General features: G+C 50.5%; 1 protein-coding gene across 1 annotated transcript; it reads right to left on the bottom strand.

Moving 5' to 3' along the window:
• Positions 1 to 2,512: 2,512 nt before the first annotated feature.
• On the bottom strand, positions 2,513 to 5,784 carry LOC109778786 (U-box domain-containing protein 19-like). The gene has a single exon (XM_020337367.4). It carries the CDS (start codon positions 4,753 to 4,755, stop codon positions 2,686 to 2,688), a length of 2,070 nt encoding a protein of 689 aa, XP_020192956.1. The 5' UTR covers positions 4,756 to 5,784; the 3' UTR covers positions 2,513 to 2,685.
• Positions 5,785 to 18,072: the final 12,288 nt, after the last annotated feature.

The following is an 18,072-nucleotide window of genomic DNA, read 5'->3' as shown; positions in this document are numbered from 1 at the left end:
ATAGCAAAGCTCGCGATACATCAAGATCGTGCCAAATCAAGAACACGAGAGAGATAGATCAAACACATAGCTACTGGTACATACCCTCAGCCACGAGGGTGAACTACTCCCTCCTCGTCATGGAGAGCGCCGGGATGATGAAGATGGCCACCGGTGAGGGATCCCCCCTCCGGGAAGGTGCCGGAACAGGGTCCCGATTGGTTTTCGGTGGCTACAGAGGCTTGCGGCGGCGGAACTCCCGATCTCTTCTGTTTTTCGAAGGTTTTAGGGTATATGGGAATATATAGGTGAAAGAAGTCGGTCAGGGGAGCCACGAGGGTGGGGGGCGCGCCCAGGGGGGTAGGTCGCACCTCCCTGCCTTGTGGCTTCCTCGAAGCTTCCCTGACGTCTACTCCAAGTCTCCTGGGTTGCTTCCGTTCCAAAAATAACTCTCCCAAAGGTTTCATTCCGTTTGGACTCCGTTTGATATTCCTTTTCTTCGAAACACTGAACAACGAAAAAACAGAAACTGGCACTGGGCTCTGGGTTAATAGGTTAGTCCCAAAAATCATATAAAATAGCATATAAATGCATATAAAACATCCTAGAAGGATAATATAATAGCATGAAACAATAAAAAATTATAGATACGTTTGAGACATATCACAAATCACTTTCTACATGTGCGCTGCAACTTGTGTGGATGAATTTTTGGCAAGCAACGATGGAACAATGGTGGCTTCCTCCTTCGCTACGTGGATGGCGAGTAGCAGAGTTATGGGTGGTCCTGGTGTTGTCATGGCTTTAGCGGTGGTGGCTCTCTAGTCTTGATCTGAACGTCTCGAGCCCGGTCCTCTCTTTTGGCTGGACTAGTGAAGTTGGTACCTCGCGTGACGCCGTTGAGGCTCCAACCAAAAGTTCGTGCTCTGGCACCATCACCGACAAGGCTCGTGGATGTTGCTTCCCTCTTAGGGGCATCATTGTGTGGGTCCCCTCCCCCTGTCAGTGCTCCTGGTGGAAGCCCTAGTTCGCTCTTTCAGGCTCGACGATGGTGGCGGATTACATTGTTACCCTCTTGGGGCGTCTTCGTGGATCTCAGACGGCAGGCTCTATCCATGGCATGAAGTGTCCTGGTCCAGAGCATGGAGTGGTCTTGTTTGCTCCTACATTTTGCACGTGACCTTGTGGTCACTGTTTTTTTTTTGCGAAAAACTTCTGATCTATTCATCTTCAATCATGGCAGTACAACGAACACCAGAAATAATAAAAATTACATCCAGGTCCGTAGACCACCTAGCGACGACTAGAAACACTGAAGCGAGCCGAAGGCGCGCCGCTGTCATCGCCCCTCCCTCGCCGAAGTCGGGCACAACTTGTTGTAGTAGACAGTCGGGAAGTCGTCGTGCTAAGGCCCCATAGGACCAGCGCATCAGAACAGCAACCGCCGCCGATGAAGGATAACATAGATCGAAAGGATCCAATCCGAAGACACACGAACATAGACGAAAAACAACCAGATCCGAGCAAATCCACCGAGGATAGATCCGCCGGAGACACACGCCCACCAACGATGCTAGACGCACCACTGGAACGGGGGCTAGGCGGGCAGACCTTTATTCCATCTTCAGGGAGCCGCCGCCGTCTCGTCTTCCTGAGCAGGACACAAACCCTAACAAATCTGAAAGGAACGACTAACAACGGAGCCCTCTCGCCGGCCCTTGCCAGGATCCACCTCGCCTCCATGGCCCTAGGGCCACCGGAGACGAGGCAGACCTGCGGCGGAGCCGGCGAGAGACACAAACCCTAGCTTTTTTGGTGGAGGAGGAGGAGGCGGCTTTTTTGGTCCTTCTTAAGACCTTGTGGTCACCGTTCTTGGTCCTTGTTGTCCGCGAACAGGATCGCTGCTCTATCCGCGAACAGGATCGCTGCTCTATCCGCGAACAGGATCGCTGCTCTATGGCCCAGAACGAGAGGGCATGTCGACCCTCCTCGGCAACATCTTGATGTGTTCGAAGCATTGGCGTTCGATGGTTCCCCAAGGAGACGCTTATTTGTTCCTGGTCGGTGGTATCGAGTGATTCTTGTTTTGAGGTGGCTTTTTCGAGTATATGCTTTGAGTTAATGGAGTTTACACTATTTACTTGGATGTCTTTTTTTGGTTTGTAGTAGGGTTTCTTCACCATTATGTATTGATTCAAATGATTAAATTCGCAAACCAATCTGTGGTTAAATGGTTGGGGGACAGTGGTATCCCCAGTCTTGGTGCTCGCATTATTTCTGAACTTATTTCGAAATTTCTGACGATGCTCTTTCAGTGATATGAGCATTTGCGTCTGTACTGCGTTAAAAATGATTAAATTCAGACGATTCATACATGATGATTAAATCTAGCCGGATATGCGTATGATCGAAAAGATCACGAGCCGCTGGATTTACATGTCCTGCATAGTTTGGGCACAGGTATCATGCACGTAGCAGTTTCATTCATCGTTTGCGTTATATTTATAAAGTGGGGCGAAAGTTTGGCAATCTCTTTTTACATACACTCTCTTATGTACAATTTTACATTGTGCGATGCCCATCCCTGCTCTTAAAAAACGCGAGCAGGGGCAGAGGAAAGAAAACTCGCCGCCGAAAAGAAAACAAATTACAGGAATCATCTGTACACCTCATCAGTCGTCACACCCAAGCTCGTGTGCTATATAGCTATACTCGAATGACACGGTCACCGGCCGGCGGCGCGACCGGCAGCGGCTGGCGCTGCTCGTAGACCCGGTGGATCTCGTTAATGAGCCACCTCGCCTTCTTGTTCGCCAGAGGGCTGCCGTCGGCGATGAGCGCGTACAGCGCGGGCATCAGCGCAGTCATCTTGCCCATCAGGGCGACCACCTTGTCCCCTCCGTGCAGGCACAGCGAGGCCAGCAGCGCCACGCAGTGGTCCTTCCCCGACCGAGACGCCGACGCGCCGAGGAAGTCGACGAGGCCCGTGACGAGCTCCGAGCTGGCCAGGATGGCCGTCGCGCCGGCCGGCTGCTCGCCGATCCTCGCGAGCAGGGCGACGGAGTCGTTCGCCAGGTCCTCGCGGTCGCCGGGCAGGAGGCTGGCGAGCACGCCCACGGCGCCGGCGGTCACCGACTTCCCGATGCTGCTCGCGCCGTGGAGCACCCCGTGGAGGCTCACCAGCGCGTTCTTGCGGCCGCGGTAGGTGCCGTCCCTCATGAGGCGCACCAGCGTCGGGATGGCCTCCGGGATGCGGCCGATCTCCTGGCAGTACTCGCTGTTCGGCGAGAGGTAGAACAGGATGGCCGCCGCGTTCTGCCGCGCCTCCACCTTGGCCGCGACGTTGACGGCGTCGACGACGAGCCCGAGCCCGCCCGCCTCCACGAGCGCGCTCCGCCCGGCCGCGTGCTTCGAGAGGTTGAGCAGGCTGGCGATGGCGTTGTCCTGGACGGACGCGTCCGCCGAGGAGACGAGGTGGAGGAGCCACGGCACGGCGTCGGCCTCCACGAGGCACGCGCGGTGGTACACGTTGCGCTTCGCCAGCTTCCGCACCTCGAAGGCCGCCTTCTTCTGCTCCTCGGGCGTGCCCCTGGAGAGCCTGGCGATAAGGAAGGCCACGGCGAGGCGCACGCCGCCGGCCGCGGCCGGGCCGAACGCCGAGGCGGTCTTATCGACCGCGCACCGGTGCTTGCTGCTCTGCTGCTCGTGGAGCGGTGTCCCGTTGGCGAGGAGCAGCTGCTCGACAATGCCGCGCACGGCCACGTTCGGCACGAACTGGGCGCTGCGGAGCTTCTCGCCGGTGACAGGGCACGTCCGGCAGCCGCTCTTGATCCACCGTTTGATGGACGTCCGGTCGTAAGTTTGGCCGGTGGTGACGGTCACCGGGTCAATCATCAGCTCCAGACTGATCGGGCATTGCAGCGCCTCCTGGCTGGTCCACGCCGCGCAGCTCGCTGCCGGCCTCGACCCGGGCGCTGCCGCGTCAGCTTTCTTGGTATCAACGCTGTCAAACAAGACGACCCGACAGTAGACGAGGAACGCCATGAGGCCGCTGATGAGCACGAGGTCGTTGTCGTTCTCGCGGCCGTCCTCCAGGCGGTCCAACAGCTCGGCCTCGAGGAAAGCGGCCTCCTCGGCGCAGTCGCACCAGCTGGTGATGCCGACGCGGCCGAGCACCATCATCGCGTCCTCCGCGTGCGGCGTGGCGCTGCCCCTGAACAGCGCGAGCATGGAGCGCACGCTCCGGGTCGCGCGCCCGTCGTCCTCGTCCGGCCACACCGGCGCGCGCCACGCCTGCTGGGACAGAAGCCTCGCGAGCTCTCCGGCCTCGACGGACGCCCCGACCACGTCCGCCGGCAGCACGTCCATGGCCGTGGCGACCGAGCCGAGGACGAACCGGAGCTCGGAGGCGACGAGGTCGGCGTTCATCAGCACCCACAGCCTCGCCCCTCTCCTGGAGCAGTCCGCGAGCAGGAACCGGAGCTTCTGAATCGCCACGTGGAGCTCGGACAGGCCGAGGACCGACGCGTCCGGCAGGGGCGCCGCCGCCTCGCGGACCTCCTCAAGGAACGCGAGGAGGACGCGGGTGACGCGCAGGGCCTCGCCGGCCCCTCGGCGGAGCGCGGGGAGCGCGGCGGCGTCGTGGCGGGCGACCCCGGCCACGAGGGCGACGAGCGACGCCAGCAGCGTCCCGGGGGCGATGGCCTCGCACGGGCACACCGTCGGCAGCGCCAGCATCCGGCGGCCCGGCGCCACCTTGCGGTCGTGCGGCGGCATGTCGCGGATGGCAATTGGATTTGGAGGGAACGCGACGCACCAGACACAAAATCTGTGAGGATTGAGAAGCGGGGTCGCTCTCTTCTCTTCTCGCGGCGGCCAAGAATCGGAGGAAGAACTATTTATAGGGACGACGGTACACGTGCTAGTTCAAGCAAGCGTGGACGGCCATAGATAGGGCTCGGGCTGGTGGCGCGCGGCGGTTCGCCGATGGTGGCGCGTAGGAATCTGGTTACGGTGGGCGGCAGCTTCCGGACGGACGGCGGCAAGGCAACGCGCCAATACCATGATTGCATAGTGCTGCACTGTGCGGGCGGGCGGCAGCTTTTTTAAATCATGGGGTTGGTTTATGTGCTTCAGATAACAAGATTTGCTGTCTCGACTCTCGATTAGCTGGGAATCGAGCAGATACAAAATTGTTATTTTGTTAAGGGGGTGGGGGGCAGAAGATATCGCTTGCAAGGGTTTGTCTAGCACACATCTAGATGTGACATAGATATGAGATAGTTATGTCACATCTAAATTGATGTCAACTCTGTTTATGGTCTATTTTTTTCCTAGTTTTTTTGTTTTTGTTGCTGCATTATATATTTGTGGGAGCTTAGATGTGACTTTTTAAAAAACATCTAGATGTAAATTAGACAAACTGATATTGCAATATGGAAATCGACTCGGCTCCACGTAGGAGCCCAGAAGCTGCAAAAGAGCAGAAGAGTGCAGCTTTTTTTCTTCTTTTTTGCGGAGAAGTAGAAGAGAGTGCAGCTGATCGTTAAGCATTTCAGGATTGCAAATCTTGGTAGACTAAGATTTAATTAAGTCTCAGTCTATGCAATATTCATGAGATCTTGCTTGAAGAATCATGTACTATTTTTTAAAAATATTTTTTTATATTATATGTTCTATCACTTAACTGAAAATGTTGATTGAGATCTAGCCACGATTTTCTAGAATAGTAGATTGGATAGAACGCGTGGTGTTTTGCATGCGCGGGCACGCACAAGCAAGTAACGACGGACGGGTAATCTTTTCTGGATTGTTAGTTGGACAGCTCCCCGTCGCTGTTTTTAAGCAGAGCTCCAGCTGCTGACGCTATCTCTCTCGAGAGAGAGAGAATCACCGCGCAAGCAAAGATTAGCCAGTAATTTATTCTTAGGACTTGCGAGCTGTCGCCGTCCGTCCGGGCATGGCCAAACACGATGGAAACGACTGCCGCCGGAACGGCACGGGCCCACGTGACATTGGCTCTTGCAAGGCGTGGGCGCATGGGATAATCGTAATCACGGCGATGTCGGCACGTACGGCGGGAGTGGGGAGTTTGGAACTGTCGGCCGGCCGCCCGGGGCACGTGGACGGGCGCCGAGACCTGCGCGCGGCGGCATCGCGAGGGAGTCCCGTACGGCGGCTGGGCCCGCCTGGCCGACACCGTGCCGCCCCAGGTGTTGGCTCCCGAGCGGCCGGGCTCTCATTCTCTGTTCGTGCCCATGCAGAGGCAGCAGGCCAGGGATGATGTCCGTGTGCATGGTTTTGCATGTGCACCTCAGCCTTTTCCTAATGCTTCACTGTGGACAGCTGCTAAGCATGTCACATAAGAAAAAATGACATGGCACAGTAATTAAAGAGAAGAGAGAGCCCTTTGGTGACCTAGAAAAAACCAATGCTAAGCACGTGAACCTAGGCAAACCACTTAAATGAAGCAAGTTGATATGTGCTAAATCATTAAATAAAGTGTGCATAGCAACAACAAGTTAAGTACCTATGCATTGGGGAGTTGAGTTGTTAAGCTATTTAATGCACTTAGCATTTTTCTATAAGCACCTTTACATTGGAAGAAGTCTCAGAGAAAAAGATGAGACAGAGTGCATGTGGAAAGAAGCTGAAGATGGCATGTGGCCATGTAGTCATTGAGGCAAGTGAGTGATCCCAGATGGGGTTATTCTTTCCCCGGTGCAACGAATAGGTCTAGGGTTATGATTGACCGGAGTCAGTAAGTTTATAGTGCCAGTTTCAGGTATAGAGTAGTAACATGCATATGTTACTAGTCTATGTTACTATCTCCATAGTGGGAGTAACAGTGGGAAATAATTTAGAGTAGTAACACGCATATGTTACTAGTCTATATTACTACCTCCAGTGGGTAGTAACATATGTGTTGTGTCATGCATCACTTCATTTATTATGTTGTAGACTCATCTTTTCTTGATATTTGTGATGTTACAGTAACTAGCTATGTTACCACATGCCTTTCTTTATATGCCACGTCATCTATTTTGCCTAGATAAGTGTGATTTTACCACCTATGTTACTCCCACGATGGGTAATCTGAGAGTTTAAAGTTGGATTCATACTCGATTTGTGAATTCAAGATTTTTTTTGACTTTTCTCTTCGATGAATCATGCACTAATACTACCTCTGTTCGGTTTAAGGCGCCCCTACCCCGGCCTAAACCCGGACAAAGACGCCTCCACATGTATTTCCTGAAAAATGGTAAGAGCATCTACAACCGGGCCTAGCTAATCTGGTCCCCTTAATATCGATGCGTCCGATCACCTCTTCAATGTCCACATCCACAACTGGGCACCTCATTAGCAAATCCTTAAATCCATACAATCACATACAATGTAAACTAACTCATGTCATGCATATGGATCCCACACATAGCATCCGACTACTTCCATCAGCATGCCATCAAACTACTTTATGCAAGCCACACGCAGTGGATGGGCCCTGAGGCATGCCGGCGTTGACCTCTGACCTGGAGACTGATGCTGCACAAATGAGGCGCCACCGAAGGGGTTGCGCCATCACCCCGGAGTTGCGGAGCCAACCACGGGTTGCCGCATCCGGCAAGGCCGCAGTCATACGCGTCGAGCCACCAGCAACGACAGATCCAAACACCATTCACACAGACGCAATGGATTCCCATCGGATTGACTCCGATAGCGGCCCGACACACTCCTCCCGTGAATGGTGGATAGTCATGCGGACGACTATCTCCTCATCTCCGCATGGGACGAGGTCCCAGACAACGGATCGGGAGATCTCGGAGTCGGATCCATTGCCAGCCATGTTAGAGAAGGCTGAAGATTGCCGGAAAGAAGTTTGGGGCAGAGTGGAGTGGCTAGAATTTCATCTGGGATGCGAATAGGGACGAACATATGTGGGTCAGGGTGGACCAACGTGGGCCAAATCAGTCATGGCGGATACGCTCAGGCACATCTGCACCTCCCCATATCCGCCCCGGATATGGGCTGGATATGAGCGGTGTTAGTCAGGCCGGATGTATAGGGTCGATATGAGAGGTGCCACTGAATCATGATTTTGTGACCGGTCAATGACTAAGCTGTCCATCCTCATGTATGAGGGCGTTTGAGGAGTCCGGACATAGATGCTCTGACCACGACATCACGCAAGCTGTTAATTATCTGCCTCATCCTCCTATTAATTCTTAGGCTGCATGCTTTACTTTTGGATATAAGGCAAAGCTGCCCATACATTAGTATAAAAAGATGTATATCACATATTATACTACTTTTGTAAGTATTATTACATATAGTCAGTAAGCGTGTGTTTAGTTCTGAAACAAAGTGAAATAAAATGTCATGGTTCCATTAATTAGAAGGGCCTGGTTCTGTTCCTATGTTTGGTATTGATAATTCGACGGAATGGAATGATTTTGTTTCGGTACTTCAGAGGAATGCCGATGGCGGTACAGTAGTCCAGCCAAACGCTCTTCAACATGCGGTTGTACATTTTCCTTCTCTTAGAGGACGTCCAAGATAGACCTTCGCGACGTGTTGGGCATGGTGCAACCGTCCTACATGTTTGTGCAGACCATCCACGATGTCTCGGCCCCGACCTCCGCGGCCGCATACTGATAAGTCTTAAATGTACCTATATTTTTTTGCCATGTTCATGTTACTTATATTACTATTTCTTAGTTTGGTACCTTTCTATACTTTTTTAGATTTACCACTAATTCAATGTCAATTGTCGGTTGCTATTGCTCTTTTGTGTTTTTACACTTTGTAGGAAATATCGTTTCAGGGACAGTAATATAAAATATGATCATTAGGGAAATCAACATGGAGCCACAACCGGGGGGCCCTAGCCCCCACACGGTGGGCCATTACATGAGTAGGGATTTGATGCTTCAAAATCATTTTGCTTTGCATGATCATATATAGTTGACATGATATTTATGTCACATTCATCGTTATTCATTTTCATATACGCCATGCTTTATCATTGCATATCCTGGCACATTATCAGAGGCATTCATATAAAGTTTGTATATTGTGTTCATCATCATTGTTAATAAAGTTGAGTTATGAATAAATTCAAAAAGCGCTGATGCCGACATTGATGCACGATTTACCCGGACAATGTTCAACATGTGGTCGCACATTTCCCTCCATGTTTGCCAGAGCTTGTTCAAAACTGATCTGCGCGACATGCTGGGCATGGTGGAGGTGCCTTGCGTGGTCGTGTCCCGACCTTCATCTCTACGTACTAATACTCAAAAGACATTTATAATTTTGCTATGTTCATGCTACTTTTATACCATTATTACATAGTATTGGCACCTTATAACATTTTAATGGACTAACCTATTAATGCAGTGACAAGTGATGGTTGTTTTTCCTGCATGTTTGGAGACTTTGCAGAAAAATACCGTTTTCGTCAAGAAACTATGACTGCGAAATTTTAAATCGGGGGAACCACTATGTAGCCATGAGCTGTCGAGGGGGGCGGGGGGGTACCCCATGCGGTGGGATTAAGTTGTTATTTTTTGGGGCCTACAAATCATATGTTCTGGGGATCCAATTGAAGGAAATATGCCCTAGAGGCAATAATAAAGTTGTTATTTATATTTCCTTATATCATGATAAATGTTTATTATTCATGCTAGAATTGTATTAACCAGAAACTTAGTACATGTGTGAATACATAGACAAACAGAGTGTCACTAGTATGCCTCTACCTGACTAGCTCGTTGATCAAAGATGGTTAAGTTTCCTAGCCATGGATAAAGAGTTGTCATTTGATGAATGGGATCACATCATTAGAGAATGATGTGATTGACTTGACCCATCCGTTAGCTTAGCACTTTGATCGTTTAGTTTACTGCTATTGCTTTCTCCATAACTTATACATGTTCCTATGACTATGAGATTATGCAACTCCCGAATACCGGAGGAACACTTAGTGTGCTATCAAACGTCACAACGTAACTGGGTGACTATAAAGATGCTCTACGGGTGTCTCCGATGGTATTTGTTGAGTTGGCATAGATCAAGATTAGGATTTGTCACTCCGTGTATCGGAGAGGTGTCTCTGGGCCCTCTCGGTAATGCATATTACTATAAGCCTTGCAAGCAATGTGACTAATGATTTAGTTACGGGATGTTGCATTACGGAACGAGTAAAGAGACTTGCCGGTAACGAGATTGAACTAGGTATTGAGATACCGACGATCGAATCTCGGGCAAAACATACCGATGACAAAGGGAACAACGTATGTTGTTATGCGGTTTGACCGATAAAGATCTTCGTAGAATATGTAGGAACCAATATTGGTTATTGACCGGAGATGAGTCTCAGTCATGTCTACATAGTTCTCGAACCCGTAGTGTCGGGGATATACCCCGCGGTGTAAACCGGCCGGAAGTATAACTTGGCCGGACTTGGCGGTTTATTTGAGATCATGCTGACACTTGGCGATTCACTGACGACCCGCCCTGACCTGGCGGTTTACAAGCAACCTTCCTGGACATTATAACTCGCTGGTAACCCGGCGGGCAGGGACAGACGGATGACAAGGCCCAAGGCCCAGAGGGCTGGTTTATATTAATGGCGGGCCGGTTTAAGAGGAAAGGCGTGAAGAATATTATCTTACAAGGAGTTAAAGACCCGGACTTGTATCCGGTTTGTATTAGAGATAGACTAGTCCTAATCCTAATAGGACTCCACATGTAACCCGCCCCTTCAACATATATAAGGAGGGGCAGGGCTCCCCAAAGGGGGGACAATGAATAATCTCTAGGGCTAGACACAATTAGAGGAGAGCCGGTTTATGGCGACTCCCTCATGAGCGTAATGAGATCTAGCCTCAAACATCATGTAGGGTTGTTACCGGATGATGTTTCCCGGGCCCCGAAGCTGTCTAAATCCTCGTCTTGTGTTGCGTCTCTCGATTCCGCTCAGCCCCTCTCAAGCTACCGCATAGATGCGTTGGCCTCGCGGCTAAGTCCTGACACTAGGACATCTGCCATGCCAAAGCCACGACAGTTGGCGCCCACCGTGGGGCCTGCACGCGGTGGAGTTGAGTTCTTGGAGGGAGCTTTTCTAGGGTTCGAGAAGATTGCAATTGGTCAGATAACAAAAAGCGGGCACGGAAGGATCTACATCAACTTCGAATTCATCAGTTGAGATTAAAAAAGTTTTAGTGTCCGCATAAAATAGATCAAAGGGAAAAGTTTCTTTGACAGCCGCGTACATCAGATATGGGTGATCCATCGTATAGTTTCCGACTCACGGGTGTTCGTGAGAAATCTCGCAAAGGGATGAATCCCAACGCAATTTCCACATCAGCGCCGCCGCACTCAGCCAGCTGCAAAAGTTTAGAGTACAATACATCAATCATCGTTCTATGTGCCAAGACAAATTGCTGCTGTCAACACATCAAACCTTGGGTCAAATCTGCTATATATTACGTGAAGAGCACAAGCTGCAACCTGACAAAGCCGGAGTTGCAGAAGCAAGAAGTCCGAGTCGTCAACACGGTCAGCACGGAATCAAAATCAGATTCGTCCTCCGCATACCAAAAAAAAAATACAAGTCCAAGACTGACCAAATACATCAACGGGGACGGGGACGGGAGTACTTCATCCCAATGGACAGGTTCCTTTGCCAAGTGCTTGCACGTTTTGGTCAAAGGGTCAACGGCTTCAACGATTTAGAAAGAGAGGATGGTCAATCGGCCCGTGCGCTGCCTTGGTAGTGACAAGCCGACGTGCGCCTTCGCCGACTCGTCGCGGAGCACGTTTCCGTCTCAAACACGGTTCTCAACCGCAGGCCGTCGCCTTATCGCCCTGCCTCCTCCGGCCTTGAATCTGCAGCAGACCACCGCCAAGCCGGCCATAGTCACTAATGCTCACCTCCGTCAAGCTGCTTCCTCTGAGCCGCTCCCGGATCGTCCCGCCGCCGTCATGGTTTGCGGCGTCACCGGCCCTGTTGGGCCGAGGAGCCGACCCGCCATCGGCCGCAGCGCCCCGCACGCCTGTCTTCGCCAAGCGCATCGCGGGTCGCCTCTGCCGCACCGGTCTTGTCATGGCCTCCTCCGTCCTCGGCCCGCCAGACATCTCTGAGCTACCGCCAGACGTCTCAAGCCTCGTTAAGACACAATACATGTCTGGCAGGGCCAGAAAGGTATTTCCCAGATTAAGAAAAGGGATCATACGGAGTCGGGTCTCGAAGAAAACCTCAAAAGCTGTCTCGCCGTGAAGACTTAAGGATCATCTGTCGTCTGGGCGAATCAGGTGCTATTTATCCTATTTATTTTTAAGCACATATTAATTCATCCGAGCAAAACTACTTTGCCCTGCTATGTTTTATATGCAGGAGAATTATTCATTACAAAGTGGCATTATACCGCGGAGATGGAGGCGTGCTAACATCATTCGGCACAGGTGGTCGTCCTTACTCAACGGACTCCCGCACCGGCTTACAATGCCGTGGCCGACTCGCCCATCCGCACCGGCTTACAATGCCGTGACCGATTCATCTCTCCGAGCCGCCTCTGATGCTGTGGTCGTTACTGTCCGCCCTGCAGTCCGGCCTATCCAAAGTGCCAGGTTAACTAATGGGCTTTATGCACAGATCATGGGTCGTTCACAAACATCAGCTTCACGGACGAGTGTGTTGCGGTCCAATTTGCATCAACATGTCGGTTGAATCGCCCGTCCCCGCCGCCTTACAACGCCACGGACGACTCGCCCGTCCGCCCTCGCCGCCGGTTCATGTGTCTGCGTCGGTTTACAACGCGAAGGACAACTTGCTCGTCTGTACCGTTGTACAAACGCCGTGGCCGATTCATCTGTCTGCTTGCATGGCCGACTCGCCCGTGATTGATTTCAGTTTCAGCGTGGTGATCATCAACTCCGTGGTGGATATTTTCTGGCTTAACATATCAGGTGAAATTCATCCATTATATTTTCATATTATGTATTGCTTTCTTTAAAAAGAGCAATTACTCTGGCTTGCAAGTTTTCTAATGCAGGACAAATTGTCTACTGCAAAAAGGGATTATTATATCGCTGAGCTATTGGATAACCCATGCCGGTTTATATCGCGATGCAGTCCGCATCAACTCGCCAGGACCGTGTGAATTACCCAATAAAGCGTGCACAGGTTGTCCGTCTCTCGCGGCCTGGTCCACATCAACATACCGGGCCGCACCTGTCTGCATGAGCTGTTTATTTAGTATGAGCAAGTCACAGCTTGGGTAGCCCGGTTTTCTTTCAAATTGGAGGCAAATTATCATCAACCGCCGTTTGCTGGATGGCTCAATGGGAAGGCGCACAAGTCGCCGCCACTATAGTTTTGTTAACTTCAAATCGCCAGTTGGAAGGAACCATTGGCCGAGTTGCTGACACGGCTCATACGGGATCATTTATAACCCGCCGCAGTCACCTCAACCTTCTGTGGATTCACATCGTGCTATCAACACCAATGATATACAAGTTATGCCGGCTTATATCACGGTCAAGTATGGAGAATCTCAAGCCAACTCCTCGAGTCACCTTGAGACTCGGGGGCTACAATGATATGACTCAGCAAATGTTGCCGGTTTTCAGTGAAGTCAAGAACCCCAGGACGTTGGAGGGAAAGATAACCCGGTCCCGGAGGCTACTACCATATGGATGAAAATTTAAAGGCCGTCAGAAAATTTCCGGTTTAGAAAATATATGACAGTTACAAAAACCCGGCTTAATGAAGAAGATCCGGGTCATCAGAAAGGATTCCGGTTTAAAATCCGGCTCAAGGGAAGTCAGTCTCACTGAAGCTCTCGAATATCCGGTTTACAATCAGGTTCAAGGAAAATCTGTTCTCCCACATGTTGGGGATCGTAGCAGAATTTTAAAATTTCCTACGCATCACCAAGATCCATCTATGGAGTATACTAGCAACGAGGGGAAAGGAGTGCATCTACATACCCTTGTAGATCGCGAGCGGAAGCGTTCCAATGAACGGGGTTGATGGAGTCGTACTCGCCGTGATCCAAATCACCGATGACCGAGTGCCGAACGGACGGCACCTCCGCGTTCAACACACGTACGGAGCAGCGACGTCTCCTCCTTCTTGATCCAGCAAGGGGGAAGGAGAGGTTGATGGAGATCCAGCAGCACGACGGCGTGGTGGTGGAAGTAGCGGGGTCTCGGCAGGGCTTCGCCAAGCTTCTGCGAGAGGGAGAGGTGTTGCAGGGGAGGAGGGAGGCGCCAAAGGCTGTAGTATTGCTGCCCTCCCTCCCCCCCCCTTTATATAGGCCCCCTGGGGGGGCACCGGCCAAGAACCCATCTATGGGGGGGGGGGCGGCGGCCAAGGGGGGGGAACTTCCCCCCCAAGTCAAGTGGGGCGCCCCCCCACCCTAGGGTTTCCAACCCTAGGCGCAGGGGGGAGGCCCATGGGGGGCGCCCCAGCCCACTAAGGGCTGGTTCCCTTCCCACTTCAGCCCATGGGGCCCTCCGGGATAGGTGGCCCCACCCGGTGGACCCCCGGGACCCTTCCGGTGGTCCCGGTACAATACCGATAACCCCCGAAACTTTCCCGGTGGCCGAAACTGGACTTCCTATATATAATTCTTCACCTCCGGACCATTCCGGAACTCCTCGTGACGTCCGGGATCTCATCCGGGATTCCGAACAACTTTCGGGTTTCCGCATACTAATATCTCTACAACCCTAGTGTCACCGAACGTTAAGTGTGTAGACCCTACGGGTTCGGGAGACATGCAGACATGACCGAGACGCCTCTCCGGTCAATAACCAACAGCGGGATCTGGATACCCATGTTGGCTCCTACATGTTCCACGATGATCTCATCGGATGAACCACGATGTCGAGGATTCAATCAATCCCGTATACAATTCCCTTTGTCAATCGGTATGTTACTTGCCCGAGATTCGATCGTCGGTATCCCAATACCTTGTTCAATCTTGTTACCGGCAAGTCTCTTTACTCGTACCGTAATGCATGATCCCGTGGCTAACTCCTTAGTCACATTGAGCTCATTATGATGATGCATTACCGAGTGGGCCCATAGATACCTCTCCGTCATACGGAGTGACAAATCCCAGTCTCGATCTGTGCCAACTCAACAGACACTTTCGGAGATACCCGTAGTGTACCTTTATAGTCACCCAGTTACGTTGTGACGTTTGGCAAACCCAAAGTACTCTTACGGTATCCGGGAGTTGCACGATCTCATGGTCTAAGGAGAAGATACTTGACATTGGAAAAGCTCTAGCAAACGAACTACACGATCTTTGAGCTATGCTTAGGATTGGGTCTTGTCCATCACATCATTCTCCTAATGATGTGATCCCGTTATCAATGACATCCAATGTCCATAGTCAGGAAACCATGACTATCTGTTGATCAACGAGCTAACTAGAGGCTTACTAGGGACACGTTGTGGTCTATGTATTCACACATGCATTACGATTTCCGGATAACACAATTATAGCATGAACAATAGACAATTATCATGAACAAAGAAATATAATAATAACCATTTATTATTGCCTCTAGGGCATATTTCCAACAGTCTCCCACTTGCACTAGAGTCAATAATCTAGTTACATTGTGATGAATCGAACACCCATAGCGTCCTGGTGTTGATCATGTTTTGCTCTAGGGAGAGGTTTAGTCAACGGATCTGCTACATTCAGGTCCGTATGTACTTTACAAATGTCTATGTCTCCATTTTGAACACTTTCACGAATGGAGTTGAAGCGACGCTTGATGCCTGGTCTTCCTGTGAAACCTGGGCTCCTTGGCAAGGGCAATAGCTCCAGTGTTGTCACAGAAGAGAGTCATCGGGCCCGACGCATTGGGAATCACCCCTAGGTCGGTAATGAACTCCTTTATCCAGACTGCTTCCTGTGCTGCCTCTGAGGCCGCCATGTACTCCGCTTCACATGTAGATCCCGCCACGACGCTTTGCTTGCAACTGCACCAGCTTTCTGCTCCTCCATTCAAAATATACACGTATCTGGTTTGTGACTTCGAGTCATCCAGATCTGTGTCGAAGCTAGCGTCGACGTAACCCTTTACGACGAGCTCTTCGTCACCTCCATAAACGAGAAACATATCCTTAGTCCTCTTCAGGTACTTCAGGATATTCTTGACTGCTGTCTAGTGTTCCATGCCGGGATTACTTTGGTACCTTCCTACCAAACTTACGGCAAGGTTTACATCAGGTCTGGTACACAGCATGGCATACATAATAGACCCTATGGCCGAGGCATAGGGGATGGCACTCATCTTTTCTCTATCTTCTGCCGTGGTCGGGCATTGAGCTATGCTCAATTGCACACCTTGCAATACAGGCAAGAACCCCTTCTTGGACTGATCCATATTGAACTTCTTCAATATCTTGTCAAGGTACGTACTCTGTGAAAGACCAATGAGGCGTCTTGATCTATCTCTATAGATCTTGATGCCCAATATATAAGCAGCTTCTCCAAGGTCCTTCATTGAAAAACACTTATTCAAATAGGCCTTTATACTTTCCAAGAATTCTATATCATTTCCCATCAATAGTATGTCATCCACATATAATAAGAGAAATGCTACAGAGCTCCCACTCACTTTCTTGTAAACACAGGCTTCTCCATAAGTCTGTGTAAACCCAAACGCTTTGATCATCTCATCAAAGCGAATGTTCCAACTCCGAGAAGCTTGCACCAGTCCATAGATGGAGCGCTGGAGCTTGCATACCTTGTTAGCATTCTAAGGATCGACAAAACCTTCCGGCTGCATCATATACAATTCTTCCTTAAGAAAGCCGTTAAGGAATGCCGTTTTGACGTCCATCTGCCATATCTCATAATCATAGTATGCGGCAATTGCTAACATGATTCGGACAGACTTCAGCTTCGCTACGGGTGAGAAAGTCTCATCGTAGTCAACCCCTTGAACTTGTCGATAACCCTTAGCGACAAGTCGAGCCTTATAGATGGTCACTTACCATCCGCGTCTGTCTTCTTCTTAAAGATCCATTTATTTTCTATTGCTCGCCGATCATCGGGCAAGTCAGTCAAAGTCCATACTTTGTTTTCATACATGGATCCTATCTCGGATTTCATGGCTTCTAGCCATTTGTCGGAATCCGGGCCCGCCATCGCTTCTTCATAGTTCGAAGGTTCACCGTTGTCTAACAACATGATTTCCAGGACAGGGTTGCCGTACCACTCTGGTGCGGAACGTGTCCTTGTGGACCTACGAAGTTCAGCAGTAACTTGATCCGAAGCTTCATGATCATCATCATTAACTTCCTCCCCAATCGGTGTAGGCACCACAGGAACATCTTCCCGCGCTGCGCTGCTTTCTGGTTCGGAAGGGGTGACTATCACCTCATCAAGTTCCACTTTCCTCCCACTCAATTCTTTCGAGAGAAACTCTTTCTCCAGAAAGGACCCATTCTTGGCAACAAAGATCTTGCCTTCGGATCTGAGGTAGAAGGTATACCCAATGGTTTCCTTAGGGTATCCTATGAAGACGCATTTTTCCGACTTGGGTTTGAGCTTTTCAGGTTGAAGTTTCTTGACATAAGCATCGCATCCCCAAACTTTTAGAAACGACAGCTTAGGTTTCTTCCCAAACCATAATTCATACGGTGTCGTCTCAACGGATTTCGACGGAGCCCTATTTAAAGTGAATGCGGCAGTCTCTAAAGCATAGCCCCAAAATGAGAGCGGTAGATCGGTAAGAGACATCATAGATCGCACCATATCCAATAGAGTGCGATTACGACGTTCGGACACACCGTTTCGCTGAGGTGTTCCAGGCGGCGTGAGTTGTGAAACGATTCCACATTTCTTTAAGTGCATACCAAATTCGTGACTTAAATATTCTCCACCACGATCTGATCGTAAGAACTTTATTTTCCTGTCACGTTGATTCTCAACCTCACTCTGAAATTCCTTGAACTTTTCAAAGGTTTCAGACTTGTGTTTCATTAGGTAGACATACCCATATCTACTTAAGTCATCAGTGAGAGTGAGAACATAACGATATCCTTCGCGAGCCTCAACA

Source organism: Aegilops tauschii, chromosome 2 (genome assembly GCF_002575655.3).
Source record: "Aegilops tauschii subsp. strangulata cultivar AL8/78 chromosome 2, Aet v6.0, whole genome shotgun sequence".
In the NCBI taxonomy this organism is placed as follows: Eukaryota; Viridiplantae; Streptophyta; class Magnoliopsida; order Poales; family Poaceae; genus Aegilops; species Aegilops tauschii.
This window is presented reverse-complemented; position numbering and strand designations above follow the sequence as displayed.